The sequence below is a fragment of the Artemia sp. Qi Xiang Cuo genome, chromosome 11, assembly GCF_049724085.1.
Source record: "Artemia sp. Qi Xiang Cuo chromosome 11, ASM4972408v1, whole genome shotgun sequence".
Lineage (NCBI taxonomy): Eukaryota > Metazoa > Arthropoda > Branchiopoda > Anostraca > Artemiidae > Artemia > Artemia sp. Qi Xiang Cuo.
The window spans coordinates 48,736,872-48,756,207 of record NC_142804.1 but is presented as its reverse complement, the minus strand read 5'-3'; the positions used below and the strand labels follow the sequence as shown (position 1 = coordinate 48,756,207).

Sequence of the window (19,336 nt, the reverse complement as noted above, 5' to 3'; positions counted from 1 at the left end):
CAAAGATTTCCAAAGAAAAAAACTGTATTATGTCTTACAATCTGTGGGTGTTGTTACTTGGTAGCTGATTGGACATGTTTTTTACAAAAAGGTAAAAGAAGAGTGATGAGCAGCGTTGCCAACGCGGCATAATTGTACCATTTTTGTTACCTTTTAGAGGTCCTGGCCCAATGGGGTACATTTGGGTTTTTTGGGTACAATAAGAAGTTTCCTACATATTTAGTTTTTATTTGCTCCTTTTTAACATGGATATCTGTTCAAATTTTAGTTTATCGAAGATTTTCTTCTTGTTAAGGCAAATTTTTAACCTGCTGTACATATTGTACAAATTAACCTCTTGTGGTAAAATTTTAGTCGAAAAGCTGGTACAGTTATTTAAAGGCATTGGCAACGCTGGTGATGAATAAAAATAGATCTAAAATGAAGAAAGGAAAAGAAAGAACAAAATGTTCTAAGTGAAAATCCATTTTTTTTGCGCGAGTTAGTCAGAGTCAAAGAAGTACTGTTACAAGACGCCAAATATTGATAAAATGATATTGAGAAACCTGAGATTATTTAGATTTTCAGCGGGTAGAATGTTTGTCACTGGCTTTATACTACCCTACCTGTATTCTGCTTACAAAGAAAATAAGCCCACAGATTGCTCAAAATAACGCTATTTGGTGTCTGCAATATTCTAGTGTCTTTGATCAGAACCTTGATAAAAATATTTTCTCCTGTCTCCTTTTTACCAAAACAGGAAAAGAAACCAAGTACATATTGTAATAGATTTTTAATTGAAAAAAAAATCCGAAAATTTTTAGAAAAAAATGTTTCAGGAAATTTTTATTCACGTGGTTTTCTTCTCTTTTTTTTAATAGATTATTATTGAAGTTCCATAGATTAATGAATTGAATAAATTTAAATTTTCATGTATTCTAATCTTTATAAAATAAAGAGTTATTAAGATAAGAAAAGATATATTACTGAAACACGGCTATCACAAGCCCAAATGGGCCGAATTCGCACTTTAGCCTCAATAAACAAAAAAGAACCAAAAACAAACAACAACGAAAAAAACTATAAAATTGTCAAGGTCAAATAAGTAAAAATGTCAAAAATAATTAAAACTCTTAAATTAAGTGGCCAATGCCGAATTGGAAAAATTTCGAAACGAAGAAAACTCGTGAAATTAAAAAGGGAATAAAATAATTAAAACAAAAACAATTTAGCTATGCGACCACAAAATAGAAACCTTGAAATTTGCAAAATGGACATTAAAATTATAAGTTAAACGTGATTTGGTGGGGGGGAGGAGATTCACTGAATGAATATGTCAACTATGTAAGGGATGAAAGTTTTTTCTATATCTTTCAGTAGAAACTTTTATTGGGGAAAGGAGGGGGATTTTTGTTGAAGCAGAACGCGCGAGGCGGGGTCGAAGGGGTGAATAATGACTAGGGAAAAGGGTTGTTGTCCGAGGGTTAAGAAGGGCATTGTTAGCGAAACACAAGGGAATTTTTGTTATTGTAAATAAAACTAATGATAATAGTTCAGTTAAGACAGTGAAAAAATTAAGACCAAAATAATTCATCTTCACGTCTGGAAGTCTTTATCAACCCAAAAAAATTGAATAAACAGCTAAAAGGCCAATTTATTGTATTTATTTGTTACCGTGAATGTCCGAAATTAGTGAATGTCCGAAATACTCCTTCGATTTAGTCAGCGTTGCCAGTCAACTTTTTCAATTTAATGCAAGGTTTTATGATGACAGGTTAGGTTAGATTAGGTTTGGTTAGGTTTTCAACCCGTTTCTGATATTTATAACCATTATGCAGGTTAAAATATTTATATTTTAATAAATATTTAAAAATATTTACGCAGGTTAAAAAATATAAATATTTATTATTATTATTATTATTATATTTTTATTGACCTGATTATTATTGCAATTTTTTTTAAATCCCCATTTTACATATAAACTAGGTTTATTAGTTTGGCACTTTCTTAAATAATTAGAAGACTTTAACTTTTTCCATCTTAGCTTAATCGAATCTAAGCAGAGAAAAAGGAATTTCGGCAATTCACTTGTGAATGTCGACATTGATCAGATATCGGACATTCACGGTAACATATACACCAATTGCAATTAGACGGATTTGTACACCGCTATACAGCGAAAGATAAAACATTTTATTTTGTTTTTTAAATTAGATTTGTTGAACTATTTGGCCTCACAAGATTAATTAATCGAATAAATTAGATAAGGTTTATTCCAATCTTAATAAAATAAAGAGTTTGTTTTCAGTTCTGTAAGACCGTTAAAGCGTTTGGGAATTACCGAAGATATTATAGGGGTAATAGCACTGTAAAGAAGAAAACCTATTTTGCATACGACACACTTTTAAAGAAGTCTGATCATTTGATTGAACTACTACAGTTTATTAAATTAGTGAATTGAATAGCTTACATTAGCAGTTGTGTGAAATTCATAATTTTAATGTTATGACAGCTAAAAAAAATATAGGGTATAGTGAGGGAGTTTAACATCCCTCAAATGTTATTGGTAGGAGAGTGATAAAATGCTTTTTAATAATAACTGATACAAACATTGCAAAATAAAGACTGGTACTTTTTAATTAAACGAAAAGTACCCAAGAAGTGAAGTTAGGCTAATCCCAATGAAATATAACCTTCATATAACCTTTAGTTGATATAGAAATATAATTTGGGCTATATATTTACACATTAGGGTGGGGAGGGTAAAGTATTTGGACAGCGCCCCCTAACCTAACCCCACCCCTAAATATATGGCCCAATTTATACAAGTCCAATGCATTCTATCACCCGCTCCTTGTCTTTGTTGCTATGAAACTGGTTTTCCGAAATCTAGCCTAAGCGTAATTCTTGAGTGTGTTTCGTTTAATTAACAAGTACCGAAAGAATTTTGGGAACTACTTTGATAAAAGTAAAAAAATAGTTAATTCGTCATCTGGATTTCACTAATAAATTAAAGGTTTTATTGAAATACAGGTGCAAATTCAAGGAATACATTTCAGAGGAGGGATAAACTCAGTTTCTTCCCTTTTGGGGTGGGAGTTAAATGTTGGGTTAAATGTGACATCTGCCTTTGGGACAGGGACAACGTTTGGAACTTTCCACAGTCTCGGGAACGATGGTGCTGTAAAGCATTCTCTAAACAAGAAGACGAGAAGATCAGCAAGTTCAGGGGCAAACATTTTGAGGACGGGATTAGGGATCGCGTCAGGGGGTCCTTCTATCTCTTAGATTTTGTACTCAATAGCGTTAGGTAGGAGAATAGTATTTTGCTCATACATTTAGAGGTGAGAATTCGTCTATTCTATATGCCCTGAGCCCATCCAGCTCAGGGTTGTCAACGTCCACATATCGTAATTTTTGTCCTCTATTTACCTAATTGCACTCTTTTTCTCGACGGACGGGAATTACACTCTTTTTGCTGATTTTTATCTAAAATCACTCATTTTTACACTCTTTCACGAAATGATGATGGCAAAAGTTTTTGGAATTTTTTGACTCGTACTCTCTTTGAGCAAAACTCCCTCTTTTTGGGCCTTGATTTGCATTCTTTTGATATGTCGGCAGTTGGCAACGCTAATCCGGCCACAGAGATCTTTATTTCCTTCTTAAATAATTTCAAGGTTTGATTGGTCATTCTTGAAAACAAGAAAAATATTAGAGGCTTACATTTTTAGCAAAAGAAAGGGTAGATATCTGGAACCAATATTCATGGTCGGTCCCCATTGCAGAAAAATGAACGAAAACGTACGGGAAATGTCGAAAAAGCTTACATTGCCTATCAAGTATGTACACAAGAGTTTATTTAGATTGGGAGAGGGGTGCTGGATTACAAAAAAAAGCAAACTATATGAAAAATAGGAAATTGGAGGAGCATTGATAACTTTCGAGTTTCGTTAAAACTTGAGCCTTAAGCACTACCTCCCCCCCCCCACTTATGTGCCTAACATTAATAAACAAAGCGAAAATAAGATATAAAACCAACGAGAAAACTAGACTAAAATCAAGAAAATGTACTTTTATGTGTCTTTAAAATTGGGTATATTTACTCAGCTTCACAAGTGCACAACATCATAGGAGGGGCTATGTGTATTCTTCTTTTCTTTGATCTTCTTCCTATTTTGACGGGGAATCCAGTCGGCCAGTTAAATGGCTATGTCTGTAGCCATATGTTTGGTACTTACACATTAATCTCACCTTCACCCCAGGATCAAACTGGTATGAGAAAGTTTTTGCTGTTTGAGACGTTGTTATATATTGAATGAGTTCAAAAAGATATATGTGTTCACATCTGTTGACAACCTACAGGGTGTCCCAAAAAGAACTTTGAATTTGAATGTACTATAAATCGAGTTTATTTATTTGAAAGTAGCCCACAAAATACAACATTCTCTTCAGAAAATATTGCAATTATACGTGAAACATTTGCCTCCCTCCCTTGCTAGCCTTACAGGCACTTATTAGGTCCATTAAGTTGTACGCCTGAGAAGATTTGCCTGATTTTCGATAAAGAGACCCTCCTCCCCCAAAAAGGTCACCGAGTCTTAATAAAAATCGCATCATCATATTTTGCGTATCCGATGAATCTCCTGTAGAGGTTTGAAGCTCCGATCTGCAAAAATGTGGAATTTTGACATTTTTTTTTCGAGAAGAAAGATCACGGGCTCTTTCTTCTGAAAAAAAAAACAACACTCCAAATTTTTGCAGATAGGAGCTTGAAACCTATAAAGTAAGATTACTGATACGCTGAATATGATGGTGCGACTTTCATTAAGATTCTTCCACTTTTTTTAGGGGGGGGGGTGATCCCCCCCCCCCATTGTTGAAAAGCAGGCGAATCTTCTCAGGCTTTATTTGATGGGCATATTAAGTGCATGTAGGGCTAGTATAGGGAGTCTTAGACCCGTTTTTCTGTTTCACGAATAATTGCAGCACGTCCTGAAGAGACAGGTGCGTTTTGTTTATTTCTTTTCAATAAATAAATTTGATTTATAATAAGTTCAATTCTGTATATGTGACTGAATCGTGTCACAAGATTATGAACTGAACTATTAGATAGAAAAAAAAAATGCAAGAAATGATTAATTTTCTTGACATAAATTAATTATTTTAAAGTATAGCCAATATTAATTTAACGAATTAATTCTATTTCTTTTTTTGTATTTGTTGGCTGCATAAAAATAATTATGCAGGTTAAAAATAAAGATATTTATTTTTATTATTATATTTTTATTTTTGTTGACCTGATTATTATTGCATTTTTTTTAAATCCTCATTTTACATATAAACTAGGTTTATTTGTTTGACGCTTTCTTTAATAATTAGAAGAGTTTAATAGTCTCGAGAAAGAAGAAACTGTCTCTAAATTAACAAGAAAGTACACAACAGCTGGAATGGCGTCACAAGATTGAAGGAAGAAACTTTGAGACAAAAAAAGATGGGAAAGTCGAGCTAAACAAGTAGCTTACAAAAAAGAGCATTATGACTAAAACAAAGAGGCTGTCAAATTGAGTGTAAAGAATAGGTGTAAAAATTTTGAGAAAACGGCAGCTCTCAATAAACGTCAATTCTCTAATAGTTGCAGTTGAGCTGTCAGTAGCCGCTCCTTACTTGCAGCTATGAAAAAGCCCCAGGTTTTTTCCTGCGTCTAATATATTTCTTGAATGCAGGAGTTTCTCCTTTGGTGATTTTCTTAACTAGGACTAATAGAGTCTCGAGTTTGTTTATAGCTGAAATTTTAGATAACTATCTTTCGAGAAGTTATGACGTTCATAACTGAATTTTGCATGATGAGCATTTCGCAAGATCTTTTCAGGAACATTTGAATATGGAGCAGGAGAGTCTAACAATTTGACAATATTTGGTATCAAAATCTGTATAAGGGATAGTACAGGAAGGACATACGTTTAATGCTCAAGCATTTCAATACTTTTATTTATTTATTTTTATTCATTTTTTTTTACTCTAGAAATGCCACTATCCCGGGGGCTTGGCTGGATTATACAAATCACTGAGCACTTTTTTACTATATGATGTTATCGCTTTGAACAACCAAAAAATACAATATCTAAGAATTGTGGAATTTAGAAAAACAACAATTGGCTCTTTTACTTCCTTACATGAGTATTCCTCAATATTATGCGTGGCAAAAAGTTTGGTGTCTCCATCTCTCTTTCCCCTTGTGTTTAATTCTCGTTTCTTCCATGCAATTATTTTCCAAGTCAGTAGAATTCGGTACTTTTCTGTGGCGGAATCTCTTTGTTGCTTAAAAAGTGCACTGGAGGTTTGAGTTATTTTTTCGAATTAACTCTATTTTGATAGTCTACGACTTAGGTCAAAGGGCATAGATTTCACAGGTTCACAGAGTCTTGGTGTTATTTTGAATTCCTATAAGAATCTATATTTTGGTTTACTATTTATATTTTGGGCAAGATTTTGCAGCAATTTCAAAAATGGTTGTATTAGGATGCTTTGGATTGATGGGATAGAAAGAAATACCTTAAAAGATCATCCTCTTTCGTCTACTCATAATATTAATTTGTAAAAAAGAGAAAAAAAAAATCGGCAATTTTTGTAAGGTGCTGGGTGCTTTTCATCACTTTTGGCACTTATTTCTCATCAACCATTGGTTCAGATGAGCCATTGATTCCTACTGCCAATTATTAGAAAAGAAACATACTCTTACATTTGCTGGGGATATTTTCAAGGGTAAACTTGCAGTTTTCAACAGAATACTTTCTAAAACCACACTGGCTATACTTGACGTATGAAGCTAAGAGAGGAAAGGAAATAATAAATGATAAATAAAACCAAAAAAGGGTGAGAAAACGAGGATTTTTTCAGTCAGTGGTAAAATATGAAGATGAAAAACCAGCAAATATTTCGACAAGGACCTCCGCCAAGTCTTCCTAAGTGCTATATAATAAAAAAAAAAAAAACAACAAGAATCTAAACTTTTAGAATTCACTACACAAAATCCGAACAAACACTGAATGAAAGACCAAAGCCGAAACCGATGAAAAAAAAGAATTTTACCGAAGAGATTGTGCAAGAATCTTTTGCCTAGCAAAACTTTTTGCTCTTCTGCCATTTCGGTTTTCATTAGATATGTTAATAGGTTCACTTAAATTTGATTGGGTACAAATATCAAAACAGTCTTTTATTATTAAATTGTTATAAATTGGGCTTAATAAAATGTCTCCGGTGTCCCTATTTAAAGCCAAATTCATGTTTATATATTTTTTTTTATCTCAATTACCTCTTTGAAAGATTGCGGTAGGCCATTTACAGTAGATATTAAAGTTGCCTCCTCAAAAAGAACAAGATGTGTAGGATTTTCGAAAATATTCTGGGCCAATGCGGAATCAAAGTTGTCATTTTTATTTTTCGATCTCAGGGACTTATCTATTGAAGTTTTGTGTACTTGCAAACGTTCAACAAGTTTTTGTTGGGTCCTACCAATGTAAAATATCCCACATGAAGACGAGACTCTACAGACACCACTACCCAGTACATGGTCAGTTTTATCTTTTCCTGAGTTGAAAAAATATTCAACTTTTTGTTCACTTTTGAAAGAAACAGAGAGATTGTGTTTATCTAATATTTTTCCAAGTTTATCACTAAGTTTTGAAATGTATGGTAGAGTGGTGAAAGTTTTTTTCTCAATTGCCGGAACGACTGAACCAAGGGGGACTGGCTCCCTATTTTCTTGTTTTATCTTTTTTAATTGTCTATCTCTGATATTTCCAATAAGGTTTATTGGGTAGCCATTGCAGGATAAAATATCTTTGATATAATTTAATTCAGAATTTACATGATTAAGTGAACAGAGTTTTAAAACTCTGTCGACGAAATATTCCATGATCTCTCTTTTCATAGAGAAAAGGTGGTTTGACCTTAAACGTATATGCTGATCATCCTGAGTCGGCTTTCTGTATATAGAAAACTCAAGGCTAGTCATATTTTTCATAATCAAAGAAGCCAAACACGTGAGCTTTTTTGACTATTCTAGTTCCATTGTGAACTTGAGGCTTGAATCAAAAGAATTTAAATGTGCCAAAAAATCTCCAAGAGAGTCCTTTCTATGTTCCCAAACAGAAAAAATATCATCAACGAAACGAAACGAGAGGGAGTGTTTTAAGTGGAAACTACTCAAAGCAGAGTGTTCTGTGAAATCCATGTAAAAATTTGCCAAATAAGGAGATAATACAGTGCCCATGGATAGGCCCATTATTTGAATATGTTAAATTTGGTGAAAATCTTGAACAGATAAAATTTGATATAATAAAGATTTGAAATTAAATATTTTATTACTAAGGACGTATATTTTGAATCTATGGTCTTTTAAAATATGTGTTAAAGTTTCGAAACCCATTCTCTGGATATCTCACAAAGGTCTTTCCAACACGTTTTCCATTTAGCAAAAACTCGCTTATTGGAGATATTTCAAAATTTGAATTTCAACAGTTTCCACAAAAACGGAATTTCCTGCCTAGGTTTTTTCCTGGCCCTCAATTGGAAAATCTAACCTATAAGGTCTTTACATCTAAAGAGCTAGGTATTCTTTCAAAAGGACCAAAATTTGCAATGGCTCAAACAGCCGTAAATACATTAGAAATTATTACCGGCGTGGAGTCTGCTATTTTTAGCTCTCGTGGGGAGGTTGAAAATCCAAACCTACTCAGAGGTGAAATTGTAAAGAGTATTCTTGTTTATAGGCCGTCTTTGTCGCTTTCAACTCAGTCAAAAGATAAAAATACAATAATTACAAGAGTAGACAAAGGAAACACAGTAGTAATTATGAATTCTGCAGATTATGAAATGAAAGCAAATACTCTTTTAATGGATAAAAATTCTTACAAAGAAATAAAAAGTGATCCCACAGACAAATACACACAGCAGTTGAGAAAAGAGATAGGAATTTTAAGAGACAGTAGACTGATTACCCCTCAAATGTACAAAAAATTTTACCCCAGGGGATGTTCAGCCCCAAAGTTTTATGGTCTGCCTAAAATCGATAACAAAGATATTCCGTTACGTCCTATTGTAGCATGTTATAGTTTTCCAGCTACAGGTGTAGGAAAGTTCTTGGCCACGATTTTCAAGCCTCTTTTAAGCACACAGAAATCTTACATAAAAAATTCTACAGATCTTGTTGAGAAGTTAAAATTTCAAAGTATAACAGAAAAAACCATTTTATCTAGTTTTGATGCAGTTTCTATGTACAATTAATGCGATGTCCATAAATGTGAGCAGGCCTTACAAAGAAAATTAGAGGAAAATTCTGTTTGGCCAGATTCCAAAACTTTGGAAGTTGATACAATAATGACGCTTGTTCGTCTTTGCAACAAGTTTTCTTCGTATTTTAAGTTCCGAGATAAAATTTTCCTTCAAATTATGGGCCTATCCATGGGCACTGTATTATCTCTTTATTTAGCAAATGTTTACATGGATTACATAGAACAATCTGCTTTGGATAGTTTCCACTTAAAACACTCCCTCTGGTTTCGTTTCGTTGATGACATTCTTTCTGTTTGGGAACATGGACAGGACTCTCTTGGAGATTTTTTGGTACATTTAAATTCTTTTGATTCACCAGTTCACAATGGAACTAGAAGATTCAGGAAAACTGACTTGCTTGGATACTTTGATTATGAAAAATACTCCTTACCTTGAATTTTCTATAGGCACGAGACTCACCTCCGGTGCTCGGCATCATTGTTTACGTTCAAATTACGCTTTTCATGCTAAAACAGGGGTAATGGTCTACTCCGACAACGGAGTTTTGAGAATATTCTGACGAACCTGAGTACATCCTGAATTGAAATATGCCAAAGATATTCCGACGTGCAATGGTTTCCCTATAAAACGTAAAGAAGATACCATAGATAGACGATCCAAAAATATAAGAAAAGAATCAGGATAGCCTGTTCGCCCATGCTCAATTGCCCCAAACAATGAGAAAAAAAACTTAACAAATAACTATATGCATCTCAAAACTTAACTGTGCACTTAGAAAAATTTTAAATAAACGCAGACAAACTGTATCATACGAAAAGGGACAAAACGTGGATCATTTTCCATGAACAAGACAGGATAGAGCCAACAATATAGTGAGTAGTGGTGTCTATAGAGTCCTGTGTTCATGTGAGAAATTTTACATTGGTAGGACCCATCAAAAACTTGGTGAACGTTTGCATGAACAGAAAACTTCAAAAGATAAGTCCCTGAGATTGAAAAATAAAAATGAAAACTTTGATTCCGCATTGGCCCAGCATATTTTCGAAAATCCTACACATCTTGTGCTTTTTAAGGAGGCAACTTTAATATCTACTGTAAATGGCCTACCCGAATCTTTCAAAGAGGCAATTGAGATAAAAAAAAAATATATAAACAGGAATTTGGCTTTAAATAGGGACACCGGAGACATTTTATTAAGCCCAATTTATAACAATTTAATAATAAAAGACTCTTTTGATATTTGCACCCAATCAAATTTAAGAGAACCTATTAACACATCTAATGAAAACCGAAATGGCAGAAGAGCAAAAAGTTTTGCTAGGCAAAAGATTCTTGCACAATCTCTTCGGTAAAATTTTTTTTTTTCATTGGTTTCGGCTTTGGTCTTTCATTCAGTGTTTGTTCGGATCCTGTTTAGTGAACTCTTAAAGGTTAGAATTTACCTACTTAGACTTAGTTCCTCTCACGTCGTCTGGCACATAAGGCGACAACGGTGCCTCTCCACTACGACCTCTGAAGAGCTTTAGACCACAGATCTTCCAAAGATTCCTCGCCAAAGCAGCCTCTTTCTCTAGGAATCGGTCAAGCGTCGTTCTCGTTCACCCACGTCTTCTATTACCGGGGGGGGGGGGCAAGACCAAACATGAGGGAGCCTGCCATCGCCCATACGGACTATATGACTCCAATATCGCCATCTACTACTTATTTCAACTATTAGCGGTTGTTCCGTCCTTTTACGTCCTTTTTCGTAATTCTTTCGGACCGGTGGATCCCCAAGATGCGCCAAAGACAGTTATTTGCGAAACATTGCATTTGTTTCTCAAGCTGTTTCGTCAGTGCCCATGTCTCGCGTCCATACGTTAGTACAGAGAGGACATTGCTATTTAGGAGTCGGAGTTTGAGCTTTAGACGCACCATTTTCAAAACTATTCTTAACTTGGTAAAAGCATTGTCTACTGCGTGTAGTAATTCCAAGCTCAAGACTTGCGTCAAATTTGATGAGGCTTCCAAGATACTTAAATTCCGTAACCTCATCTAACTCATCCGAACCAACATTCAATTGCCGCTATCCCGTGCGTCGCAAGGAATCTAATACGCGGAGCAATTTTTTTTCTCTATTTTTTCGAATATATTTTTCACATTGCTGACTTATTTTCACTGTTTTATCTCTACTGCTGAGTCTTTGGAAATTGATTTATTTGTTAACCGGAGCTTTAGAGCCACTAAAGCTCAGACTGGCTTTCCTATAAAAGTGATTATGGAGTATTTTTCAAAAAGACTTGAAAACCGGGTCAATTGGGGGATGACTTAAACCCCCCTCCCCCTCCTTGATTGTTTTGTTAGGAATTTTTATTGAAAAATGTTTATATTCGTGTTTTCAAAGAAAGGAAAAATGAACAAAGTTCGCCCCCTAGATTTTCTTTTTTGGACTACTAAAAAATTGCTGGGGTCTGTGAAATATTTCTTCTTTTTATGTCAGATCTTGAGAATCAGTTTCTAGTAATTTATTTAATTGAATCTTACATATTTTGAAACTCTTTTGGTAAATTTTCATTTCGAACTTGAATTTTATTTCTAAAAAATCTCTGTGGTACTATGGATAACGTGGAACTGTCCAACTTGGAAAGGGTCCAATTAAAATCCTATGTACTAACTTAGAAAACGATAACTCACACTGGGATTATGTATATATGTAGTTATTTTATTTGTCTATCTTAGTTTTTATAATGCTAGAATCCATGTTAAATTTATTGAGAGAGAATTTATTGAGAGAGAATATTGCAATTGTTCTTGCAAAAAAAATTTACAAAGAAATAATTGCAAATAGTTTCGATATAGTATTCCTGAATTCCTCTTCTTTTTCTAGCAAAACTTTGAAATCTTGAATACACGCCCTCGAAACAATTAGTTTCAATATCGATAGTTGTTCATTTTCTTGATGAAACTGAAATCTTTTGTTGTCAAAATAAGCACCGCATAGCAAAATTATAAAAAATATATAGTTCTTTTCTTCTTGTTTTCCTTGAATTTTATGAAGCTTGAAAGCACTCAAGTAAATTATTCTTGTTCTTCTTTGTCCGAGCTGAATCGACTGTTTCTGTTTTCAGTGTTTTAATTGAAACGTTCTTTTTTTAATAACATATTAATTTTCTATCGTTTGTCTTCAAACTGACATTATAAGGATTAAAACTACAGATCATTTAAACCTTCTTTTTTTCATATTTTATTGTGCAATTCGTGTCGAAATAGACGATTTGTATATTTCAAAACACTAAAAATTAAGAAACCATGCATTGCTTGGTAACATGACACTAGAGCTGGTAATTAGATCAATTCCCATCTATTTGTGTATGGATACATAATTTTGTCATCCATCACGGTGTGCAATTTTTTTTTTTTTTTTTTGTATAATCAAATACATTTGCATAATTTGTACTTACATGGTGAGCTTGGCCTTAGGTGGTTTGGTGTAGCATTGAGTTGTTGTTGGTAGTAGTTTATTAAAAATATATGTAGTTTTTTTTCAATTTTGTCTTCCATCACGGTATACAAGAACACGTTACTGTTTGTTAGGAAAAGAGAAGAAAGATGAAAAAGGAAACAAAATGGCTTGAAAGGCAAATCAACACTTCAACAACATGACTAGTCTACCGAAGGTCATTCAGAAAAGTACTTTTAAAGCTCAGCCGGTTTGGCGCATCTCATTCCTTCTTCAGATCGCCTCTAGAGGACTGGTAACTCCATGTCTGGTCGATAATGGGTGGATAGCCCATACACAGATAAGAGTTCCCCATGGATGACATTCCCTTGTGAAAAATGGAACGTCCAACAGGTTTATTCATATCTCAAAAATGTGGAGGAATCTTCAAAAATTTCTGAAGCCGTTATCGTGGTCTGCTGTATTATGCTCAGTAGGTATGATTGCCAGCCCCTTTGAAATTTACACGAGCCAATAACCGTAGTAGCTCCTGAAACTAGAGCTAATAACTTGCAAGAGGGCTCAGTTTCATCCCTCAGGCCCACCAAATAAGAAAGACATTGTCAGGATAAGAGCTCACTTTTTCCACTCCGCATCTCGGTGGTTAAATATCTGATGATTAGGCCTACTTATTATTTTTGCTTTGCATCCAAAAGAACAGGCCTGAGTTAGTTTTTGATAATGCTGAGATTTATACAAATGAAGCAAAAGATAGGCTATCCACTTGTCATCATAAAAGGCCGAATAAGTGAGGATCGATCCCATGGGATCAAATCTTGTTATAACGATCAAAGCCACTGATATCTCTGGGGGGATTGAAACCTTTAGTGCAGGGGGATGACGTGTCTGTTGTTTTTAGGTGGGAGCTTTACTTCTAAAGTTTTAAAGGTTTATAGTCCTGAAGTATCATTCAGGTGCGTCAGGATTACTGATCAATCGAAAACGCAGAATCACCAAGCATAACTATGGTTATGGAAGCCACAGTGAAGTTACCCGAACCTGATAATTTTACTTAAGCCGAGTATACTCAAGCACCGCTTAATGTTTTTTGTTGTTTTGTTTGTTTTTTTGTCGTTTTTTTTTGCCTTGTTCGATTCCTGTGAGCTAACTAAATCTATTCAATGCGCTAAATGAAAACACAGAACAGTAAACGTTCGTAATATAGTTTTGCAAGAAAAAAAAAGCTTAGAGGGCCAAACTTGTTGTAGTTTTTTTTTTTTTTTTTTGAATCAACATAATATGTCCGTGGCTCTTAGGCTCTTTGTAGATTTTTGATTAGATGCATGTAAGATTGTTTTAATACCTTTAACAATAACATAAAAATTGAAAAACTGTTATGAAGTTTTATTTAAACCTAAAATTTGTTGAAAAAGACTTGATTAAAGTTTTCACAGCGCCGTGGAAGGCTACTCACTTAAGATACTAACCAGACGTTGTCATCATGTCTGGCACTAATTGACACTAGAGCTTCTTCTGAAGATCACATTGCTCATGTCGGTAGCACCTTCCTTTCAAATCTTCAATTACCCTCTGTTTCATCTCTGACAGTATCTCTGGAAGTTTCCTCATAGCTCAAGCTGGGGACACACGTCACTAGAAAAGGCAGCTTGTTATATTGAACCAAATCTTCCTTCATATTTTTTCTTCTGACTAAATACATTCTCTAGGCTTCAGAATCACGATCATGCTGCTCCGGGCTTCAAGTTTTATTGCCTACCGAAGGTTTTTCTCTCTCTGGTCACCGGGCTCCGCATCCATGACGATAGTCTGTGGCGGGTAGATATCATGGGCTATTCCCTGAACAAAATTAGAGCGAGGCAATGTATTTCTGCTTCTGAAGATCATGCTGCTGATGCCAGTAATGCATTCATATCCAATCTTCAATTACCCTCTATTTCATATCTGACTGTTAGATTATATCAAATCTTCCTTCTTATTTTTTTCTCCTGGGTAAATGCATGCCGTAGGCTTCAGAATCACGGGCATGCTGTTTTGGGCTTCAGCTTTTAATATCTACCGAAGATTTTTCTCTCTCTGATCACCGGGCTCCGCATCCATGACAATACTCTTTCGCAGGTCGATTCCATGGGCTTTTCCCTGAACGAAATTAGAGCGAGGCAATGAATTTCTGCTTCTGAAGATCATGCTGCTGATGCCAGTAATGCATTCATATCCAATCTTCAATTACCCTCTATTTCATCTCTGACGGTATCCTTGAAAGTATCCTCATAGGTCAAGCTGGGGACATACGTCACTAGAAAAAGTAGCTTGTTAGATTACATCAAATCTTCCTTCTCATTTATTTTCTCGTCTGGGTAAATAAATGTTGTAGGCTTTAGAATCACGTACATGCTGCTCTAGGCTTCAACTTCTAATGTCTACCGAAGATTTATCTCTCTGATCATCGGGTTACGCATCCATGACGGTAATCGTTCGCAGATCGATGCCATAAGATATTCCCTGAACAAAGTTAGAGTGAGGCAATGAAGTTCATGACTATGTTGTGGGAAATCTAAAACATCCTACTTGAATAATGTTTGTTAACCCGCCTCAGTTAAATCTGAACAAGGTGATATTTGTCACGTAAGTAATCGTACCCATGCTGAAACAATTTCTAAATGCAATCACGCAGTGAACAAGTTTGCTTGATGTTGCTTTCCTTTTTAAGCATTGTGAGGTCTTATTTTTCGTCAGTCTGACACTTGTGTACGAATTATTTTCGAGGGAGGGAGAAGGGCTCAACACAGCAAAATAACAGCAGACAATTTAAGTTACGATTGGGGACAAAATAGAAAAACATTGAAAAGTTGTGGGGTTTGAGTAACGGTTGTTTGCGAAGTTCTCATTCTACTTACATGGTTGTTGTCAGTCATAAATAAACTCAACTATTCTTTTCTTTCAGCTAGAGCTGTGATTCCCACCGTGGAATCCAGGCTCCACTGGTGGGGCATGGCAGCATCTGGTGGGTCATGGGCAGGACGTGCACTCCTTGGCTGACTACTTTAGAGCCTTAATTAAAAAAAACAAAACATTTTCATATGAATGGCGTCACATTCATATGCATTTAAAGAGCAAAAAAATACATGATATATTGCAATGCAATAACGCCAAGCGCCCAGCGCCGCATTGCAATAACGCCAAGCGCCAAGCATGTTATAAAAGGTATTTCATACAGACAATATTTTTCATTAGCATAAAATATGCCTAGAGGACGACCCGAAAAAAAAAACCGAAAAAAAGCATACCAAGTTAATAGCCTTTTAAACTTCCTTCAGGTTAGGACATGTAAACATTCTGAATAATAAAATTTAAATATCACGAGGGGATATCAGGATTTTATAAATGTCAAGGTTGAGCGTGACCCGAAATCGATTGGGAGCCATTGTGCTAGAGCCTGATGCTCGTTCTCCCCTTGTAGATGGGCCCGTTTTTAATTATAAGGAAACTAAACAGTTTGTCCCTTTCAGCTTCGTTTTTATTTGTTTCTCGTACAAGTCGCTATCTCATAGAAAATTCATTTATCTGAAATAGAACAAGAAATACAAGACAGGGTTATATTGAAAATGAAGCAGCTCAAAATTTCTTACAATCGTTTAATTTGTCACAAAAGTCGCCTTATATCCCCGTCCACGGCACGTGGTCTAGATATTTATCAGTGTCCAATATAACGCCTTCCGGGTGCATTAATTTAAACACTGTCTCTTTCCCGTCTTTTCTTCTTTTTGTTGTTCGATAGTAAGAAACATGAACTCCTTTGGATTACTAAGCAAAGACAAAGGCAGTCCATTCAGACTGAGAGGTCTTTTTGTTGCGAAAAAGTGAAAAACAGGACATCAAGTCTCCTTAGGAAAAATGCTCTCCGTTAAACAGCTGGAAAAATTACAACAAAGTTGACAGAGATAAATGTCACAATTATTTAAAAAAAAAATTGTATAACGGATTGCTTGTTGATTGTGTGTAAAACATTGTTTTGACAGCTAGAAAAGCAGCAAAATAATGTTTATGTTTCAAATTGATGTAATATGATATGTGCTTAAAAAACACACACAGTAAACGTGCATTCTTGGTCATAATTATTGAAATGGATGTATTTTATTTGGTTTTCCTAAGATTATCCAGTGGATCTATCGTTTTTTTTTAGAATTGACTTAGAATGTTCCCTTTCTCGTATGTGTATGGCCAACTTTAACTAAACCCACTTTTTTAAACTACTTGTATTTTTAGTTATAAATCTTTAATTTGCGTAATATTATTTTTCTTTTTCTTTTTTTTTGGTTTTAACCATTAAAAAATCTGATACTCATTTGTAGCATCTATTCGAAACTTCAACTGCAAAACCCAATTGTGATCAAAGGTAGACAACGTGCGCATTTTAGGGGGGCGGGGGTAATGTAAAAGGGTTCTATTGGATATATTTGAGTATGTGTTAGCACTTTTATGTTTGTATTATCGTCGCGTGACAACCATTGATAAACTAATGCAGATATTCCAGAATGTAGTTTTCGTAAAAAAAAAAAAAATACACAATAGTTAGGGGGCAGACTGTCTTTTGCTTCTCCGAATCACAACATGGGTTAATACCTTTAACCCCATTCAAAGTATATTATATTATGTGAGCCATTTTTTAAACCCCTTCTCCAACTTCCTATAAGAAATAATAGGGATTCTCAGAACTGTATAATATAATTTATCTAGGTCGAAGTTTCGCATAAAAAAAATTTAAGTTGTTTCGAAATAAAGTTTATATGAATGGATATACGGCATTCGTCGTATATTCGCGTTTGATATGTGGTTACGCAGGTGCATCCCCAGCAGTGTTGTACCAAGTACTTTTATTTTTTCCTTAAGTACTAGTACCAAGTAGTCCAGGAAATTCTTACTTAGGTATAAGTATCAAATATTCCTCCAAAATTCTACTTAAGTAATAAGTATTTTTTTTCAGCACTCAAGTATTTCCCCAACACTTCAGTACTTAAGTATTGAAGTACTGAGGTTTTACTTAACTACCAACAATTTATACGCATTGCATTGTTTCTAGCCTATTTCCTTCGCATACCCCCAAACCTCAGATCCATAATAGCACCGTAATAGCACCAGAATAACACCTTAAAGTTTAGCCCTGAAAATCTCTTTAACTCCTTGGATCTTTATAATACCCATAAGCTGACTTCTTAATACCACATTACAACATACCTTACATTTTTCAATCTTAATTTCTATATTGCTACTAAATAAAATTCCTTTCGCCTTAAACTTAACTCTTAAATATGCTGATTCCTCCACTAACCTAATTCTTCTACCCTTAAAACTAAGTCTACTTCAATTAAAACCAAATCTTTTAACTAAGTCTACCACAATTAAAACCAAATCTTAAAACTAAGTCTACCTCCAAAATTTAACTAAATCTACCACAATTATAGAATGTTAACACTATGGTTTTATCCACATTAAGTTATAACTTTTTCCTATCCAAATATTAGAACCGTTGGAGAGAAGAAAAATAAGACGCCAAAACTTCAACTGGGAACATAAACCTTAAAATTTCATACAAAAGAACCAATCAGGTTTTGAATAGTAGGCTATAGGTTATCTTACTAAAATCCACTTCAATCCCAAGTTCTTAGTTCTGTATGGTTTCATAACTAAACAGGATCTAAAAAGGCGGGGCTATTTGTCTCCAGTAATAAGGGAAACGTATTTGGCTTACGAAAATGCGTCACAAAAATCAACGAATGGAATTTAAGTATGTTCTTTAACGTGGAAGTATAGGATAGTAATCTCTCTTTTTCTTTTTTCTTTTTTTGGCCTACTGTAATAGAAACTAAAAGACTTATTGCGTGGTAGAATATGGTATTGAGGCCATTTCGAAGGGTAGATATAATTATAGCGGAAGATTGTTGATGGGGTAACACACTATCTTCTGTCAAAACATAGCTTAACATTTGCATTTGAGTATTTATTAGGGGCGATCATACTGCCTTCTTCAATTCTACTCATTCCTTGGTACGTCCATGAGCATAGATTTCTAGAGTATAGAATCAGATTTGCTTCTTTTTCTTTTTACGTATTATTTGTTGGACAGTGTTAACTTGAGCTCCTACTTTTTTGTTATTTGATTAATTATTGTCATTTATATACAGGGGCGTCGTTTGGGGGTGGCACGGGGGGGAGGGCAGTTGTCCCCCACCCAATAATAACAAGAAAAAATTATTTTACATCCCATACCCTTTGACTATCCGGATATGGACCCATCTTGCCCCCCCCCCTCCAATAAAAACGGTGGAGATTCGCCCTTGAATATATACAAACTATTTTATGTCAAGTATGAATAACTCAAAGATACCGAGTAGTCTAACTGGTAGGAAAACAAGAGAAACAATTACGTGATGCGAAAAAAAACTTGTGTAGTATTTGTGGTGATCGGCTAATAAGATATGTGTATGATTTCAAAACGTGTTTTAAATGTTTTATTTATTAAAAATTTCTTCTTTTTTTATTAGTTAAAAAGAAATTTGAACAATCTAAGACACTTTTTCATTTTTTCTAAAGGATTTTATTGTTTCGTTCTTCCCACGCTAATAT

The 19,336-nt window shown here is 34.6% G+C and overlaps 2 protein-coding genes across 2 annotated transcripts in view; both read left to right on the top strand.

Moving 5' to 3' along the window:
- Window positions 1-15,751, top strand: part of LOC148947081 (uncharacterized) — a 22,745-nt gene extending 6,994 nt beyond the window's left edge. The window contains exon 3 of the mRNA XM_089097115.1: window positions 15,657-15,751. Within this exon, the coding sequence (XP_088953241.1) occupies window positions 15,657-15,751 (95 nt within the window). The remainder of the gene's footprint in view (window positions 1-15,656) is intronic.
- LOC148947080 (protein KRI1 homolog) overlaps window positions 1-19,336 on the top strand; it is a 434,670-nt gene that overhangs the window by 370,181 nt on the left and 45,153 nt on the right. The window lies entirely within an intron of this gene.